We start from the raw sequence: 20,057 nt of genomic DNA on the forward strand, positions 1-20,057 counted from the left end.
CTGCTGTAGGTGAACAAGCTCGTTTCGGTCAAAAGGACCGATCGTCGTTGGAATATTGTGGCCATTGGTTATTCGAAGACGCCAATAACCCGCCTTGTCATATCGAGCAGCATAGGCCATAAGTATTTGTGCAAGAACTGGTATCCCGGGGCCTTTCACTGAGACTCTCGCTGATTGTCCGCGACTGCAGTTGCAGCTACTCCATGGAGCGCAACTAAGCTACTCGTGACAGCTATGGGCACCACACCGATTGCAGCTCAAAGTTCCAGCCTGTGTGGTGCTCACAGCTATATTGAGTGCCCCATGTATCAAATTCAGTGATTAATGCAACTCTAGTTTTGAGCATCTTACTATTTCGCGCCGTTTTTCATTGTTTGTGTGTGTTATGGTTCTTAAACTGGTGTAACATAACACTCGAAACACTTATGCGTGCTTAAGCAATCTAATGCGCCCCCATGCGTTCTTTATGTTGAATTGCATTTTGGTTCACACGATGCGCATTTTGCGGCACCCGAATTTCTAAAAATTAGCTTATTTATGTCATTTCCAAAGCTAATTTCAGTGTAAATTGTCAATAATGAAGTTTACTATGATTTTAATAAAAGAACAAAACAACTTTTGGGCAGTTAACAAATCCAAAGCATATGTCTTGCCCCTTGAAAGGCAAGACTTGGTTAAATTTGTGTGTCAGATGCGTGGGTGCGTTTGTTGTGTAAGGATTGGTATTCTATTCTGCATTTAATATAGCCACTGAAACTTTTAATTGTTTCTTTATCTGCACTCAAGGTGGATTTAAAAAGTTGGTCTGACGCGAACAGCCGTTAACAGCTTGCCAGGTTTGACGGTATTAAGATGACAGATTTTTGTATGCATTCTCTTTGTTGTTATCTTCTTTTTCGCATATTCTCTACACATGTACGCGGACGTATGCACACGCACAAATATTTCTTTGAGTGCTTTAACCAAAAGTACGATCAGCTTGAAGACAAGATGGCAGATTGCAGATGATTTGTGGTTGTTGTACAAATGAGACCACCTTTATTTGTTTCGCCATACATTATCATTATAGTTTTGAACAAATGCAACTGTGAAATGTAAGGACTTTTGAGAGTTGATTTTTTGCCTCAACGCGTGGCATGCTCTGCTATGTCCGTATGTTTGTGTAAATTATAACAGATATTGTGAAGCTTGCATTTGTGATGTGTATTGAAAGTGTAAATGTTTAGGCCTTAAAGGTGGGTTGAGTTACACATGCGATCTTTGGGTTGAGTTACATACCATGCGCTTTTTGCTGCGCACGAATTTCTAAAAATCAGCTTACTTGTCATTTTCAAAATTATTTTCAATGGAAATAATTTACGGACTGCAAAACAATTTTTGAACAGTAAACATATTCAAATCATATGTTTTGCGCCCAACGCGTTCAAAGTTGAAAGTTTGTTAATGTATTCCGTCAGATGCGTGCGTGCATATGTTGTGTAACTCACACAATACAAACCAAACCATTTTATTTTTTTTTTCTGACATGCACGCGTAAGTAAGCATAAATACTAGGTATGTAACTCCACCGTGAGAGTCACACATGAAATGCTTGTAAAGCTCCCATTACAAGAGCAGACATGTCATACGACAAGTCACTTTCTCTAATTATGAGGCTTGTCTTAAGTAAGTCAAATACGAATAGAACGCGCTCTTATCGTCATGTATTCTCATATGTATTGTACTTTTTTTTTGTAGGCATGTGTATACATGTATGTTCGATGAAATAAAAGCTCGATTTGATCGAAACATTTGCATATTTATTCCAAAATCCATTTGTCATATTAAAATTTTTTACGTATCACACGATGTGTACAACTTTCAGAGTTGTTATTTTTGAAATTACATATGACAAGTCTAATCGTCTAATGGCAACTTAAAACGAATTGACGCCGACACTTTGATTGGGTTTAGACTCTTATGCTGTTTAACGTAGCATAAATTTAGGAGAACGAGCCGAAGGACAAAGATTGATTCACTTGTCACAAACAAACAGTTTATTTTATTGGCTGGTTTTATTATTTGGCTCTTCGGGAGTGTAAACTAAAGTTGGTTATTTTGTACAATGAGTGTTATTGGAAAACAATTGAATAATTTGCAGTCGAGTAACACTGCAACCCCTCCTGCTGATAACGAAAAAAATCTTCAATCATGCACAATAACTCCCGACGATGTGCTAAGACTAAACAAAATAAGCGAAGATTACTTGTGTTCACCAAATGCAAACATTTACGATATCGATTTTACCCGTTTCAAGATACGCGATTTGGAAAGTGGGGCTGTGCTATTCGAAATAGCGAAGCCTCCTAGTGAACAATACGTCGAAGCAAATATGGATTTGATGACAGCAACGGAAGATCTAACAATCGAAGAAACTGATCCTAACGCTGGACGTTACGTTCGTTATCAATTCACTCCCGCCTTTCTCAGTTTGACCAGAGTTGGCGCAACGTAATGTGTTATCCTTTTAGTTGTGGTATTTTGTTTGTACTCATGAATATGTTTCATTTCAGTGTGGAGTTTACAGTTGGAAAATTAGCAGTAAATAACTTTAGGATGATCGAAAGGCACTTTTTCCGAGACCGCCTATTGAAAACATTTGATTTTGAGTTTGGATACTGCATACCATATTCCAAAAACAGCTGCGAACACATATACGAGTTTCCCAATCTTCCTCCGGAGCTTGGTAAGTAAATAAGCTCCCTTAAAGCAAACTGGGAACTAGCAATTACGTGAGCAGGTGGGGTTTGTTAACTCTGTTCAATACAAATATGTATATTGTTGATATTGAGGTATGATGTAGGTCAAGGATATTTCAATGATTCATTTGAGAAACTATGCTGTTTTGCCAACTTAATTCCCCAGCATAATTTCTAATTAGACAATGACCTGCAAAATTGGAGCAGCAATAGATATTTTTGAACTTGGACGTTTTTCATTGTCAACTATGGACTCAAAAAGGCTGAAGCTATTTTATCTCTAAGGGTTTGTCGACCCAATACTGTAATTCATTGCAAATCAATAAGGAACAAATTAAGTACTTCTTGTTTGCGATATTGCAAAAGGAGATTTTACGGTGCGGCTCAGCTTTAACAAGTCTTAACAAATAAGATTAACAAAATTGCGGTCCTTTTATCATTAAAAAAAATCTCCAGATCTCAGAAATGGAAGTGCCAGTGGCCCAAAAACACAAATCTAGCAAAAAATAAATTCGGTCAAGTAATCTGTTGAACACATTAACAAATGTCAAGAATTTAGAAGTGGGATTTAAATCTGATACCCATTTAAGGATATAAGAGTCTGAGAGTAAATGGTCTTTAGGGGCAGACTCAGAGGCAGTCTGACTTCCAAAAAGTGACCAAACAAAAATGTAGTACGCGAGTTTCATCGGGACAATATGAAACTCGAAGAAAAGGTATTTGGTTCTTATACAACATGCATTGGAAGCTATTGCAGATTATAGATTAGAATCCTAGAATAACTCCTAGCCCTGAAATTCTGGAAACATCAATGGCCCCAGCTTAAAAATATTTGAAGAAATCTCAATTTTCCACTTAGGACTTAGCACACCGGGCTGAGCAACGACCGGTACATACCGGATTGACCCGATGGAGTCCTTCATCGATAAGGGCTGCCACCTCAGTTTACAGCACACCGGTTCTTTTCTTCCCAGCCATCAGATGAAGTTCCATCAAAAGGCGTTTATAATCATAAGGATAAGTACCAACCGCGATTGAGATTCAGATTTCCCCTATCAGATTTCCAGATTCAACATTACAATAGTTGGGTCAATCAATTGCAAGTTCAGGCCGAGGATCTTAGGGCTGCTTTTTTTGTGAAACGCGCTGGTTTTGTTTTTTGTCCCTGATTACTTCCTTATAATTGCTTACTACTATTTATTTACGGTTATAAACTCAATTGTCTAAAGGCCTATATGGGTAAAGAGTCTCGTAATCGAAGTTGCTTATCTATAGGGCGCGTAGTCTGTGACGCGGCCTATGAAAACTATTTACCAGCATCCAACACAGGTAAATGGAGTCCATGTGAATGCATAACAATGACATTTTTGCAAAGCCCGGGGCAGAGTTCATCAATTACCCGAACGATCCTTTTTTTATCAGGCGAGCGCAACGAACTTGTAGATTTCTATGCCGATGTTTTGTTTTTGCTTTTGGTCCTTTAACTCCAAACTTAAACTTAAAGAAGTTAGTCAACGATTTTAAATATTTGTATGTATGAACCACAAGCTGACAATGAAATAGTTTGACAGTCTATCATTCAATGTTTGCCCCAGTTCCTTAATGGAGTTCATGGGCAAATTTACTGTTGCATCCTTTAATGAGAGAATGGTAAGACCGAAACTTCGATGAAAAGACTAAAGAAAGAAATTTGCATCGAATCTTAGCACCAGGAATTGAAATATAGATGTACAAGACAATTGCATAAATGTACCATGTGTAAATGCTATTGACTTCCTTTGTATGTCAAAGGGGTAAAAAAAAACTTTTTAGCTGTGATCTTCAATATCTTCTGGATATTGATGTAAATGGTAGTTGGCTAGCTTAGGCAGGTTTGAGTCCATGCGACTAACATCCGTGGTTGTGTTCGCCCTATGGACGACACCGCCTGACTGTTCACGTATATCCTATATTAAAATTATATCCAGTGCCTTTTGGACAGCAAAGCACTACCTGCTACACTCGTCCAGAAGCCTATATTGTTCCCTGATTCCAAAGAACGCAATGAATACTACTCTGATGAGTATACAGAAGCTCCCGGAAAAGAAGTGGCACCAGTAGCCCAGAGATCGATTTCCGAAAATTTGACGTCCAATCCGTCAACAAGAAACGACCTCCTGACTCCACACCCTCACCCAGTAGAAGAGAAGAAAGCGCAAATTTCAAGAAGCGCCGGGTTTCTCAGTCAATGCGTGTTCTTCGCAGCCAAACACCGCACATACAGGGGAAAGGCCTAAGATAGAGCAAGGCATTCAGTAACTCTTCTCGTTGTTGTAGCGATAAGCACCGTCATTGTTACCTATTCTTTCTCGACCATCCTGCAAAATTATACAGAGCCCGATGCCACTGCGGATCGTAGGGGAAAATCGAAACCGTCTCCGACCTAAATCTCTAACTCCGTCCTAACGAGTTGCGACTGGAATGTAGAACAAATTCAATCTCCTCTTGACCCTCCTTTTTCCACTAGTAGTTGATTAATATGTACCAACTCGGGCATCACACACTTTGGGACTTTAGGTTTCGATCTGTGTGGTGTTCATCGTTGTCAGCTGAAAATTACTGAACGCGTCCCGGCACGGGACACAGGCTGGAACTTTGACGTCCGATCTGTGTGGTGTTCATCGCTGTCACAAGAAGCTTAGCTGTGAGCTACTGGGCGCGTCCACTTATACTTCTTTTTCATATACCGTTGGGTATTGCAAATGACTCATATCAGTTCAGATTTATATAAAGTTCCCATACAAAGGGTGAGTTTTTAGCTTTAAGCTTTTTGGCAACACTGGTTTAAACAGCTCACGCACGTTTCATGATTTGTTTCACTGCCAAACATCTTCAGTTTGGTCTATAATTTAACCATGAATCGTTTTACAAACGAATTTGCAAGCGTTCAATTATTGAATTTTATTATCAAAATGCGTGCTCTTTTAAGAAAGTTCATCGCGCGATTCTTCCATTGAGCGATGAAGCCCATTTTAAGCTCAATGGGTACGTAAAAAAGCAGAATTGTCGATTTTGGAGTGAAAATCAGCCAGAAGCATTGCAAAACTACCAATGATTACAGACGCGTAACAACAACAGACGGATTTATTGAGAGACGAGTTCGGTGAATATTTTATTTCAACTCCGGTCAATTGGCTGCCTAGATCGTGCGATTTAACGCCTTTATACTTTTTTTTGTGGGGTTATGTTAAAGCTCATGTCTATTTAGATTGTCAATTGACGCATTGGAAGACAACATTGAACCATTGAAATGTTGGAAAGAGTATGTCAAAATTGCATTGAGGCGCAGTCACGGTCAACATTTACATGAAATAATCTTCAAACATTAAATTATATGGACCGCACTACCGATTCAAATAAAGATTTCATGCATTTTTCTGAATTTTGTGTGCTTTTTTTTAACTTTTTTTAGCTCTTAAAAAATCACACTTTATAAGGGTTCTTGGACTTAACTTCTTAAGCCCCTAGAAGACTCCATTATTATTAAATTGTGCTGAATTTTTCACGTAGATGTCAATTATGACTTCCAACATTCATTATAAGTATTGTCCAAATCGGTCTGTAACCTGATTAAGCTCGCATATAAATCGATCTCCCCATTAGTCTTCTATGACTGGTACGGGGTGGCTTTGAATACTACACGGGCTGAGAGATACCGGCGCCTCCATAAATTGCGGATAGTGGGATGCTTCATATACTCAATCAGCAATAAGGAGTGGAGAGTCTCAGTGAGAGGCCGGGCGGCACCGGCTAATACTTAAATACTGACTGTCTATGATGTTCGATATGGCAAAACGAGTTATTGACACCTTAAAATAACCAATGGTCATAATGTTCCCGTTGGGCAAACTTTCGATTTTTCTTAGATCGTTAACGCTTGCTCACCTATGGAGTTGACGAGGATCGCCACCTCAACGTACAAAAATATGGCTATAACAACAGCAACAACGGCCCCTATAAGCTTCAACTTTTGCCTGGTTTTGCAAGAATTTGTAACATATAGTACAACTTTGCCCTTCTACTAAATGCATCAATCCCATGGCAGCCGGTTGTACGCACCAGATTGACCCGATGGAATCTTCATCGGCAAGGGCTGCCGCCTCAGTGTATGTGTTCGTCTTTTTTCGTCATGGGAGAGGCACATCCCGAAGTGCCTTCTCCGAACCGCCTTCATCATCGGTCAGTGTCGGTGAGGTGTAACCGGTGCTTGGAGTGGGTACATTTCCGTTCTTGCTCTGGCCTAACTTCGCTACGGGAGTATAGTCATACTGGCTATGTCGCTAGGTGCTGTGCGAACATAGCCAGCAGTGGGTCACAAGCGTCGCCGTCGTCGCCTTCGGCGTCCTCGTCGTCGGACTATGTGACCCCCCCGACCTCTCCCGTACGGCAATTTATGCAACGACAGCACCCCAGCCCTACTATTGCCAGGCCAGTGTCGGGAAATGTATCGTTCTTGCAGTTAAACTGCAATGGACTGCGAGGCAAGATTGATGAGATTGTAGATTTTATGAGTCGGAAGAGCATATCGGTCGCAGCGATCCAGGAGACAAAGCTGACTAACACCTGCAGCTTGCACAGTTGTCACGGCTACAATGTGCTACGTAAGGATCGCTCAAGGAATGGAGGTGGGGGATTGGCCTTCGTTATACATCATTCCGTGCAGTATAGACCTATCTCGCCTGCGCTTGACGCTAGTGACCCATACATGGAATGTATGGGGGTAGCAGTCAGGTCTGGTACTGCCGAGATAGAGATATACAACGTGTATATACCGCCGGTTGGTAGCTGTGTCCCGATTAATGGCCAGGCCTACAGCCCCGACATAAATGGGTTGCTATCTGGCCATAGTCGTCTGGTTCTGGGGGATTTTAATGCACATCACTCGTCATGGCATTCTCCCCTAGGTAACGACCAGCGTGGCATAGCTTTGGCAGAGCAGATAGATAGCTCCACGTTTTGCACGGTGAATGAGGATGCCCCCACTAGGATTACGAGGAGGTGCAGCAGCTCGCCAGACATCTCAATCGCATCCCCTGATCTCCTGAGTGACGTATCCTGGCAAGCCGTCATCTCTTTGGGGTCAGACCACCTCCCCATAATCCTCACCATCGACCGACCACCCGACTTCATAACCTCTGATCGCCGGACGTTCATCAATTACAAGAAGGCCAATTGGACTGGCTTCAGAGAGTATACCAATCACCGCTTCAATGAACTGCCACCCCTCTCTGATATGCTTGTGGCCGAGAGAAAATTCCGAGACATCATCAACGCAGCAGCCGCTCGCTTTATACCAGCCGGTCGAATACCGCAAGTGCGACCCAATTTCCCGGCGCAAGCAGTGGTACTCGCAGACGAGCGTGATGGGATTCGTGCTATGGACCCCGCTAACCCCAGAATCAGCGAGCTGAATCTGGAAATAAACAGGGTAGTCAACGAACATAAGCGGAATTTGTGGCTGGAACACTTGGAGCAATGTAACTTAGGCACCGGTGCAGGCAAATTGTGGGCCACTGTTAAGTCTCTCTCGAACCCCGGTAGACGGGACGACAGGACCTCAGTCACTTTTGGCGAGTTAACCGTGACTGATCCGAAGAGATGCGCCAGGTTGCTCAACCGTCAATTTATTGTGCATCCCGAAAGAGACAGGGCAAGGAGGAGAGCCATTCGCCGTATTCGTGGTCTCCGAGCCGATGAACAGCCATCACAATTTACCGTGGGCGAAGTTACGAATGTCATCCGTGGTGCCAAACCTTCCAAGGCGTTGGGCCCCGACGGAATCTCTACATTGATGCTGAAGAATCTGGATTTACCTGGAGTTGAGTACCTTACCACTGTCCTTAATCTGTTATTGAACACTCTTATAGTTCCCGATGTCTGGAAAATGGGCAGAGTGATCCCGCTACTGAAGCCTGGAAAAGACCCGAGTTTGGGAGAGTCGTACAGACCGATCTCCCTTCTCTCACCAGTGGCTAAGACGCTTGAGGCATTACTCCTCCCGAGCCTCGTAGGAGAATTTCCATTCGCCGAGCATCAACACGGATTCCGGAGACTGCACAGCACAACAACAGCTTTGCATGCCATCACCACACACATTTGCCGTGGCTTCAATCAACCCAGGCCATGTGATAGGACGGTCCTCGTGGCACTGGACCTATCGAAGGCATTCGACACGGTCAGCCATGCCAAATTATTTGAGGACATCGCCAACACGTCCCTCCAGCCAGGCCTGAAACGTTGGGTCGCGAATTATCTGTGTGGCCGCCAGTCATTTGTGGAATTTAGGGATAAGAAGTCAAAACACCGTAGAGTGAAACAGGGAGTTCCCCAAAGTGGGGTGATATCTCCGGCTCTGTTTAACCTCTACCTATCCTCCATCCCACCTCCTCCAGACGGCATAGAGATCGTATCATATGCGGACGACTGTACGATCATGGCATCAGGCCCCCCACCCATTGATGACATCTGTGATAGGTTGAACGTCTACCTCAACGAGCTTGCCTCATATTTCGCTGCAAGAAATCTGAAGATATCCGCCACCAAATCTTCAGCCACACTGTTCACTACAAATACGCGTGAGGTGAATTCTGAGCTGACTGTGATGGTAGATGGAGAAATGATTCCGACCATCAAGTGTCTCAAAATACTTGGCGTCACATTTGACAGCTCCTACACTTTCTCCCCACATGCCACAGCAATCTGCAATAAAGTTAAAAGTAGAAACAAGGTCCTCAAGTCACTCGCTGGCAGCACTTGGGGTGCAGACAAAGAAACCTTGTTGACCACGTACAAAGCAATTGGCCGGTCTGTGGTAAGTTATGCAGCGCCAGTGTGGTCACGTCAACTTTGTGACACGCAGTGGAATAATATTCAGATCTGTCAGAATGCCGCTCTCCGAACTGCGACAGGCTGTCTCCTTAGTCCTCATGTGGACCACCTCCATCAGGAGACAAAGATCCTACCAGTGCGAAGACATAACTACATGCTGTCTAAGCAATACCTTTTGGGCTGTTATCGCAGAAATCATCCAAATCATCATCTTGTGGATAGATACCCACCGCCCAGAAGCCTTAAGGTTGATCTACACGATCTAGAGCGTGAGGTACAGCGCTACAAGAGAGAACCTCTAGATCAGGCGGCATATCAAGCGGGTCTGAACAACATTCATGCAGACACGGTAGCAGACGCGTTAATTGGCTACCGGGTGAATGTAGTCCTTGGAGAACGACCGCCACCCATTGCACTCGAAGAAATCGACCTCCCCCGGCAAACCAGAGTGGTTCTGGCTCAATTACGTTCCGGCAGATGCAGCCGCCTCAATTCCCACAGAGCTAGGATTGATGCCGACGTGCAAGATGTATGTCCCGATTGTAACCAGGGACCGCACGATACACGTCACCTGTTTAACTGCCCAGCCAGACCCACTCGACTCAGACCCAGATCCCTGTGGACGCACCCCATCTTAGTCGCGGAGTTCCTGGGCCTTGACACTCAACAGAATCAAGCAGACGAAAGATAGTACACAATAAACTGCTACAACAACAACAACAACAACTAAATGCATTTTGTGCACACTTTTAGCAGAATCAGGACTTACTTCGTTTTTTTTCGTTCTATGAACATAAACCTTAGCCAGTAATCGGCTTGTTGTAAACTCTAAATACTAAAAACTAACGTCAAAAAAGAAAATCTTAGTCGAATTTCGTGCTACTTACAAAATCCTTATTTGATTTCCATACTCCGTCCCTATGTTGGTTCAATCTGGTATTGTGTTCTCACCTTTGTGCCGGTGTCTGTTAGCCTTGAAAGCCGGGCAATGACATAGGAAATGCTCCAACGTCTTATCATCTTCTCCGCATTCCCTACACATGCTATCACTTTCCACACTGATGTTGCATAAGTGAGAGGGTAGTCCTATGTGCCCCATTATGATGCCGAAAACTATACTGACCTCTTTCTTACTTCCTTTCAGTAATAGCTTCGTCTTTTCTCGATCCGGATTTGCCCTTGGGAGTTTGGTCGTCCTACTGACCCTTTCGCTGTTCCACAGTGTTAGCGTTCGCTGCCCACGTCCTTAACGCGTCGCCACGAAAGTTTATTGTGGACTAGTTATTTGTTTATTTTATTTATTTATACTATACCAATACAAAGAAAGTCCACATCGGCCAATTATTTATGTATTCCAGTAAATTACGATGTACAACCGGATGTGAAAAACTTAAAACTACTAAACTATCATTAAAACTGAATAAAGGTAAAAACTTAGGGCTCCCCAACCACATGAAATGTATTGGGTTGCCCAAAAAGTAATTGCGGATGTTTCATATTGTCGGCGTTGACAAATTTTTTCACAGCTTGTGACTCTGTAATTGCATTCTTTCTTCTGTCAGTTATCAGCTGTTACTTTTAGCTTGCTTTCTTTTAAAAAATCCGCAATTACTTTTTGGGCAACCCAATGGTAACGGAACAAAAATAAGAAAAATCTCCGATCATTGAGCTCGTCTCGAAAGAGAAACAAACCAAAATTGTAAAACTTAATAATCCTTGCCCTAATAGACGAAAAACTTGACAAAAAAGCCCGGCCGGGATTCGAACCTGGACACACGGAGCAATATTGAGAGCCTTTGCCGTTGTCTAGCGTTCGAAGCCATCAATACAACTTCTAACAGATGCACAGAATCATGTGTATCACGGAAATAGAGTAATTGTCGTAGACAAAAAATCTGTCATTACCCAAAAAAAACAACATACATTGGGGAAAAGTACAGCTAATAGACAGGGTTGTCGAGCGTGGTTAATGTGGTAATTGTATCATTTGCAATTAATACGATTCAAATACAACATACCAATGCACGACCCTTAAAACCATCACACCTAATATGGTTGAAAAGTCTTCTAACCAAAGACGAAACGCTTCCCATAGTGGTTGGTGTGTGTTCCTATCTCTGGCTTTCCTTTTCCATTTGCAAAGAAAATCTCCGATCATTGAAACAGAAACATGGTCTACTCCCAAATACCTTTCATTCTATCCCTATATTTCCATAGTCGGTAAACTTGACCGGCTTGGGAGGCGTTTTGGGGGATGGGCCGGCACTCAGTGTTCTACTCTAAAAAAACTCGTATTTGGGCCTCATATTGCAATAGTCAGCAAATACTTTCTATTTGGGTGGTGTTGTGGGGGTGGGATGGCCACATAGACACTTTTCTCGACTCGTGCTTTACTCCCAGACTCGTGCTTTACTCCCAAAGACCTTTCATTTGAGCCCCATATTGCTATGGTCGTACATTTGTTTCCTTTGTGGATGTTTTTGGGGAGAGGCGGCCCCCAAACACTTGGCCCCTTATTTGGATATCAGATTCGTATTCTACACTCAAATACCTTTTATTTAAGCCCCATATTCCCATGGTCAGTAAATAAGTCCTGTTTGGGGGTGTTTTGGAGAAAGGGTGGACTCCCAGAAACGTGGTCCCACATTTGGATTCATACTCTACTCGCAAATACCTTTCATTTGAGTCCCATATTGCCATTGTCGATAAATATGTCCGATTTAGGGGTGTTTTGGTTCGTTCCCCTAACACTTGGTCCGACAATTGGATATTATATACGTTTTCTTATCCTACATACCTTTCATTTGAGTCCCATATTGTCGTGATTGGTCCAAATATATGTTTGGTAGGTTTTAGGGTGGGGCGGCCCACCTAGGCTCCCCATCCGAAATTTGATAACCTATACTGTCTTAGGTGTATTTATTATTATTTTTTAATTTTATCAATTCATTGATTCCACAATATTTTCCTGTTTCTCTTGCAGTTGCCGAGATGATATCAAATCCATTTGAAACGCGTTCAGACAGTTTCTACTTTGTTGACAATCGACTTGTGATGCACAATAAGGCAGACTATGCGTACGATGGAGGAGTAGCCGTTTAAGTTTTGCTATATGTACCAGCACCAGTACTAGTCGGAAATACTATATGTTTTTAATTTTGTAACAATCATTATTGACCATACCGAATGTTTGTGTTTCACCACAGTTAAAAGTATGTCAAGTCGCACTTATAATTACATGCCGGTAGCCGGATTTGTGAGTAATCTAAATTGTATTGATTCATACATAACACAGCATTGGCCTAAATAGCCAAGCGTGGCCCAATACGTTTCCAGCTCGAAGTGCACAAGTTTTCACATTATATTTTTACTAAGTATGAAATTTTAATAAATTGCCTTATGCTTGGGGTACTTCTTATAGCTCTAAATGCGAGTATAAGAAAGTACATACAAACATACAAAAAAATGTAAATTATTTCTTTAAGATTTTTACTTGAGCTATGCCAGTAGACGTAAGTTATTTCTGTTTTGGTTTCAAAAGGTAGACGCAATTAATGTTGTTGTTGTTGTAGCAGTTTATTGTGTACTATCTTTCGTCTGCTTGATTCTGTTGAGTGTCAAGACCCAGGAACTCCGCGACTAAGATGGGGTGCGTCCACAGGGATCTGGGTCTGAGTCGAGTGGGTCTGGCCGGGCAGTTAAACAGGTGACGTGTATCGTGCGGTCCCTTGTTACAATCGGGACATACATCTTGCACGTCGGCATTAATCCTAGCTCTGTGGGAATTGAGGCGGCTGCATCTGCCGGAACGTAATTGAGCCAGAACTACTCTGGTTTGCCGGGGGAGGTCGATTTCTTCGGGTGCAATGGGTGGCGGTCGTTCTCCAAGGACTACATTCACCCGGTAGCCAATTAACGCGTCTGAAACCGTGTCTGCATGAATGTTGTTCAGACCCGCTTGATATGCCGCTTGATCTAGAGGTTCTCTCTTGTAGCGCTGAACCTCACGCTCTAGATCGTGTAGATCTACCTTAAGGCTTCTGCGCGGTGGGTATCTATCCACAAGATAACGATTTGGATGATTTCTGCGATAACAGCCCAAAAGGTATTGCTTAGACAACATGTAGTTTCGTCTTCACACTGGTAGGATCTTTGTCTCCTGATGGAGGTGGTCCACATGAGAACTGAGGAGACAGCCCGTCGCAGTTCGGAGGGCGGCATTCTGACAGATCTGAATATTATTCCACTGCGTGTCACAAAGTTGACGTGACCACACTGGCGCTGCATAACTTACCACAGGCCGGCCAATTGCTTTGTACGTGGTCAACGAGGTTTCTTTGTCTGCACCCCAAGTTCTGCCAGCGAGTGACTTGAGGACCTTGTTTCTACTTTTGACTTTATTGCAGATTGCTGTGGCATGTGGGGAGAAAGTGTAAGAGCTGACAAATGTGACGCCAAGTATTTTGGGACACTTGATGGTCGGAATCATTTCTCCATCGACCATCACAGTCAGCTCAGTATTCACCTCACGCGTATTTGTAGTGAACAGTGTGGCTGAAGATTTGGTGGCGGATATCTTCAGATTTCTTGCAGCGAAATATGAGGCAAGCTCGTTGAGGTAGACGTTCAACCTATTGCAGATGTCAACAATGGGTGGGGGGCCTGATGCCATGATCGTACAATCGTCCGCATATGATACGATCTCTATGCCGTCTGGAGGAGGTGGGATGGAGGATAGGTAGAGGTTAAACAGAGCCGGAGATATCACCCCACCTTGGGGAACTCCCTGTTTCACTCTACGGTGTTTTGACTTCTTATCCCTAAATTCCACAAATGACTGGCGGCCACACAGATAATTCGCGACCCAACGTTTCAGGCCTGGCTGGGGGACGTGTTGGCGATATCCTCAAATAATTTGGGATGGCTGACCGTGTCGAATGCCTTCGATAGGTCCAGTGCCACGAGGACCGTCCTATCACATGGCCTGGGTTGATTGAAGCCACGGCAAATGTGTGTGGTGATGGCATGAAAAGCTGTTGTTGTGCTGTGCAGTCTCCGAAATCCATGTTGATGCTCGGCGAATGGAAATTCTCCTACGAGGCTCGGGAGGAGTAATGCCTCAAGCGTCTTAGCCACTGGTGAGAGAAGGGAGATCGGTCTGTACGACTCCCCCAAACTCGGGTCTTTTCCAGGCTTCAGTAGCGGGATCACTCTGCCCATTTTCCAGACATCGGGAACTATAAGAGTGTTCAATGACTGGTTAAGGACAGTGGTAAGGTACTCAACTCCAGGTGAATCCAGATTCTTCAGCATCAATGTAGAGATTCCGTCGGGGCCCAACGCCTTGGAAGATTTGGCGCCACGGATGACATTCGTAACTTCGCCCACGGTAAATTGTGATGGCTGTTTATTGGCTCGGAGACCACGAATACGGCAAATGGCTCTCCTCCTTGCCCTGTCTCTCTCGGGATGCACAATAAATCGACGGTTGAACAACCTGGCGCATCTCTTCGGATCAGTCACGGTTATCTCGCCAAAAGTGACTGAGGTCCTGCCGTCCCGTCTACCGGGGTTCGAGAGAGACTTAACAGTGGCCCACAGTTTGCCTGCACCGGTGCCTAAGTTACATTGCTCCAAGTGTTCCAGCCACAAATTCCGCTTATGTTCGTTGACTACCCTGTTTATTTCCAGATTCAGCTCGCTGATTCTGGGGTTAGCGGGGTCCATAGCACGAATCCCATCACGCTCGTCTGCGAGTACCACTGCTTGCGCCGGGAAATTGGGTCGCACTTGCGGTATTCGACCGGCTGGTATAAAGCGAGCGGCTGCTGCGTTGATGATGTCTCGGAATTTCCTCTCGGCCACAAGCACATCAGAGAGGGGTGGCAGTTCATTGAAGCGGCGATTGGTATACTCTCTGAAGCCGGTCCAATTGGCCTTCTTGTAATTGATGAACGTCCGGCGATCAGAGGTTATGAAGTCGGGTGGTCGGTCGATGGTGAGGATTATGGGGAGGTGGTCTGACCCCAAAGAGATGACGGCTTGCCAGGATACGTCACTCAGGAGATCAGGGGATGCAATTGAGATGTCTGGCGAGCTGCTGCACCTCCTCGTAATCCTAGTGGGGGCATCCTCATTCACCGTGCAAAACGTGGAGCTATCTATCTGCTCTGCCAAAGCCATGCCACGCTGGTCGTTACCTAGGGGAGAATGCCATGACGAGTGATGTGCATTAAAATCCCCCAGAACCAGACGACCATGGCCAGATAGCAACCCACTTATGTCGGGGCTGTAGGCCTGGCCATTAATCGGGACACAGCTACCAACCGGCGGTATATACACGTTGTATATCTCTATCTCGGCAGTACCAGACCTGACTGCTACCCCCATACATTCCATGTATGGGTCACTAGCGTCAAGCGCAGGCGAGATAGGTCTATACTGCACGGAATGGTGTATAACGAAGGCCAATCCCCCACCTCCATTCCTTGAGCGATCCTTACGTAGCACATTGTAGCCGTGACAACTGTGCAAGCTGCAGGTGTTAGTCAGCTTTGTCTTCTGGATCGCTGCGACCGATATGCTCTTCCGACTCATAAAATCTACGATCTCATCAATCTTGCCACGCAGTTTAACTGCAGGAACGATACATTTCCCGGCACTGGTCTGGCAATAGTAGGGCTAGGGTGCTGTCGTTGCATAAATTGCCGTACGGGAGAGGTCGGGGGGGTCACATAGTCCGACGACGAGGACGCCGAAGGCGACGACGGCGACGCTTGTGACCCACTGCTGACTATGTTCGCACAGCACCTAGCGACATAGCCAGTATGACTATACTCTCGTAGCGAAGTTAGGCTAGAGCAAGAACGGAAATGTACCCACTCCAAGCACCGGTTACACCTCACCGACACCGACCGATGATGAAGGCGGTTCTGGCAAACCGAACAGAACCAGTGTCCGGGGTTCTTTTCAATCCCGGCACGGACCAGAAGCGTACGGAGAAGACACTCCGGGATGTGCCTCTCCCATGACGAAAAAAGACGAACACGTACACTGAGACGGCAGCCCTTGCCGATGAGGATTCCATCGGGTCAATCCGGTGCGTACAACCGGCTGCCATGGTATTGCGCAATTAATGTTCAGGTTCATCGCCAGAGGCTGCCGGCTCAGTATACATACGTGTTCTGGTGTAGTAGATTAGATATCGATAACTTTTGCTTTGTTGTTATCGGTAGATTACCATCACTAAACTTGGTTGGATAAGGTCAGCTGATATGCTTATTTGTTGTGTCGGTGTTTGTCTACTCGTTGTTTTGTATTTTGAGTGACAATATTTATGAAAATTTTGTTGATAAAAGAAAACAAATTATCGGCTCACCACGAACTTTACAAGAGGTTCTTCCTTATGAATCCAGTGACGAGTTTGAAGGGGTGTGTTTTGAAGTGCGAAACAAGGGGAATCTCGGCTTGTTTACCTTATTTTTTTGCCGTTTGAAAGGAGCCTACTTTTACACGTCCGTCCTCTGATGATGTTCAATCAATCACACCATCATCTGGTGTAGTAGTTATAGCAGTGTGTTGTGCTGCATTCATTTGTCTGCTGGGTTCTGTTAAATATCTAGATCGAGGGACTCTGCGAGAATGTCTGGACAATGTCTAGTGAGAAAACACTAGAGCCACTTGCTGATATGTATTTGTCAGGGGTTGTTGAGAAAATTGTTTCTGAGTCCAAAATCCTTTGGAAGATAAAAAGTGTTGACTCCTTAAATTTGCCATGTCCTGATGATGTATCACTGGTTGATTTACATGCAGTGTCTGATAGACTGGCTCTTTGGCTTTGGAAGGTATACTCTGTTTGTATCAGCACATTGTATATACCTGTGGGATGGAGATACACAAAGGTAATTATTATTCAGAATTCCATATGAAGATGAACGATTTTCGTCGATTTCGTCCTTTATGATGAAGAAACACATCTTGGGTCAAAGATCCCTGGAGACGTTTGGTGCCATAATAGATACATTTTAACCCGGGTAAAAATACACCTTATGTGATCTCCAACTATGGCCATATACAAAAATACGTGGCAAATGAACTCAGAAGTCTAAACAATCGATTTTCATGGCACTTATGTCTAAATTACTTCAGATTTGGAGTATATAGGGAGTATATATAGGGAAAAATATAGGTTTTAAAAGAGAACAAAAAATGTTGTTGTGTTGTAACCACATTTCAATGTGGAGGTGGCGATCCTCGTCAAGCTCCTGTAGGTGAGCAAGCTCGTTTCGGTACAAAGGCCAGATCGCCGCGGGAACACAGTGGCCATTGGTTATTTAAACCAATGATGCTCGCCTTATCACATCGAGCGTTGTAGGCACTCAGTATTTGTACAAGAGCCGGTGCCACCCGACCTCTCACTGAGACTCTCCGCTCGAGACCGCTGATTGTTCGCGACTGCAGTTACAGCTACTCCGTATGGAGCATTCCACTATCCGCAACCTGTGGCTAAACTTCTCGCTACAGCAAAGAACACCACACAGATTAGACCTCAAAGTTCCAGCTTCTGTGTTACACACAGTTATCCCGTGCCGGGCAAAAAATGTCATCAGGAGACCAGTATTTAGGGCAATTTTATTAAAACGGTCACTTAATTTTAGCCGAATCTGAAGATCGGTTGGTATCACGATATGGCATTTCTTCCAACTTTATCTGCCCAAAATAAAAATAACTTTTTAAAAAAATATACATATCTTTCCAATTTTAATCGGCATTTGCAGATAAAAATCGGCAAAATGCAGAAAAATCGGCAAATTTGGCAGCCCTGACCTAACTGCAGCTTTAAGGGGAATGAAATTGAACTACTAATATCGTCTCAGAACGCCAGGCAGTCATTTAATCCCTGAAGAACGTATTTCTGAATTAAAAAACCTACCTAACACATTCCATGGGAAACTAGAGTCTGTGGGTAGCCTCTAGCGACATGTAAGCTGGGTTTTTAGGGAAAGGCCCGAAGGTCAACGAATGATAGATGGATCCAAAGTGCGACTTGTGAACACTTTAAAACTATGTGGCCCAATATAGACTTGAAGATGTCTAGTGCTTTGTAAAGTAAAGACTTCTGCAGAAACTGTAAGGACGTCATGGAAGAGAAGACCATAGAACATCTGCTGTATGGCTGTCCCGCATTGTCAGGCAGAAGGAGTTCCACTTTATGTTTTCATTTCTTTAAGGACTTCTCGGATTTGGCGGATGTAAACATTTTTTAAAGCGATCTGAATGGTTTTACCATGGAAACTAAAAGTCATCTTCCTTCTCCTGTTGCTGTGGTATCAAAATGGACGAAAACCTCTAAGTGAGTTTGAGTGCATACTGCCATTTAAACCTAACCTTACTCTGCGACTAAGTTGGGGTGCGTTAAGAGGTATTAGGTCGAATAGGATTGGCGGGGCACTTAAACAGATGTCATACGATACCATTTATCAATTTAATTGGGATGGTCTCTACTAGAGATGTGCACATAAGTGATTTTTTCTCACGAGACAAGCATTTTATTTACGCACGCTTGCGAGACACTCAAGATTCACGTGATACTTACAACTCACGAGAAAATCACCACTAACGGTAAGTAGACTCACGCCTCGCGTGCTGCATACCTTTAGTCCTTGCTAAAGCCGCCCAGCCCATAACCTTCGCACGACTATAATCTTAGGTTAGGTTGAAAAGAGGATGCAGATATTAATCTGCCCCCTGCCACTATAGACATACACCTAAGCCAGTAATCGGCTTGTTGTGCTCTAGGTGGGGAAACAATACCAGACGTCTGTTAGACGCGAAAGCCGGGCAATGACAAAGGAAATGCTCCAACGTCTCATCTTTGTCTCCTGATGACATTGGCCCACATGAGAACTAATGAGTATGTAGGTCAGCATTCTGACAGGTCTGGATTAGAGTTGCCAAAAACCGGTGGTTTTTGAAAACCAAAAATGTGACATATCTGACCATATCGAAATCCTTTGAGAGGTCCAGAGGCCTAAAAAAGGCATGGCCAAATGTACACCACGGCTTATATGTGTAGTATTGGCGTTCAAAGCAGTCGTAGTATTATGGAATCTACGAAATCCGTGAAAATTCCCCAACTAGGCTCGTGAAGAGAAGTTCATTAAGAGTCTTGGCAATTTGCGCGAGAAGAGAGGTCGGTGTGCACGATTCTCCTTTACTCGGGCCCTTTTCACGCTTCAGTAGCGGGATCACTCTGCCCATTTTCCAGACATTGGTAACTTTGAGACAGGTTGAGGATCTGTGTCATTTACTCGTCTCGCGGTACATCTAGGTTCTGCAGCATCAGTATTGAGATTCCGTCTGGTCCTAGTGCCTTGGACGACTTGACGCTGCAGATGACCGTATCAAAATACTTCGAGAGGTCCACAGGTCTAAAATAGGCATGACCTAATT

General features: G+C 44.0%; 1 protein-coding gene across 1 annotated transcript; it reads left to right on the forward strand.

Annotated features, from left to right (window-relative positions):
* The first annotated feature begins 1,973 nt into the window (after window positions 1-1,973).
* On the forward strand, window positions 1,974-13,080 carry LOC106086980 (protein unc-119 homolog). Its single transcript, XM_013251827.2, has 3 exons — window positions 1,974-2,490; window positions 2,553-2,725; window positions 12,589-13,080. The coding sequence occupies exons 1-3, from the start codon at window positions 2,105-2,107 to the stop codon at window positions 12,705-12,707; spliced, it is 678 nt and encodes a 225-aa protein (XP_013107281.1). The 5' UTR covers window positions 1,974-2,104; the 3' UTR covers window positions 12,708-13,080.
* Window positions 13,081-20,057: the final 6,977 nt, after the last annotated feature.

Source organism: Stomoxys calcitrans, chromosome 4, assembly GCF_963082655.1.
Source record: "Stomoxys calcitrans chromosome 4, idStoCalc2.1, whole genome shotgun sequence".
NCBI classification, from domain to species: domain Eukaryota; kingdom Metazoa; phylum Arthropoda; class Insecta; order Diptera; family Muscidae; genus Stomoxys; species Stomoxys calcitrans.

What these genes read in the sequence shown, in the direction of transcription:
- LOC106086980 (XM_013251827.2), top strand. Translation starts at nt 2,105, where the DNA reads ATGAGTGTTATTGGAAAACAATTGAATAATTTGCAGTCGAGTAACACT. An exon ending in TTGACCAGAGTTGGCGCAAC is followed by an intron (nt 2,491 to 2,552) that starts GTAATGTGTTAT and finishes GTTTCATTTCAG; the next exon opens with TGTGGAGTTTACAGTTGGAA. An exon ending in CAATCTTCCTCCGGAGCTTG is followed by an intron (nt 2,726 to 12,588) that starts GTAAGTAAATAA and finishes TTTCTCTTGCAG; the next exon opens with TTGCCGAGATGATATCAAAT.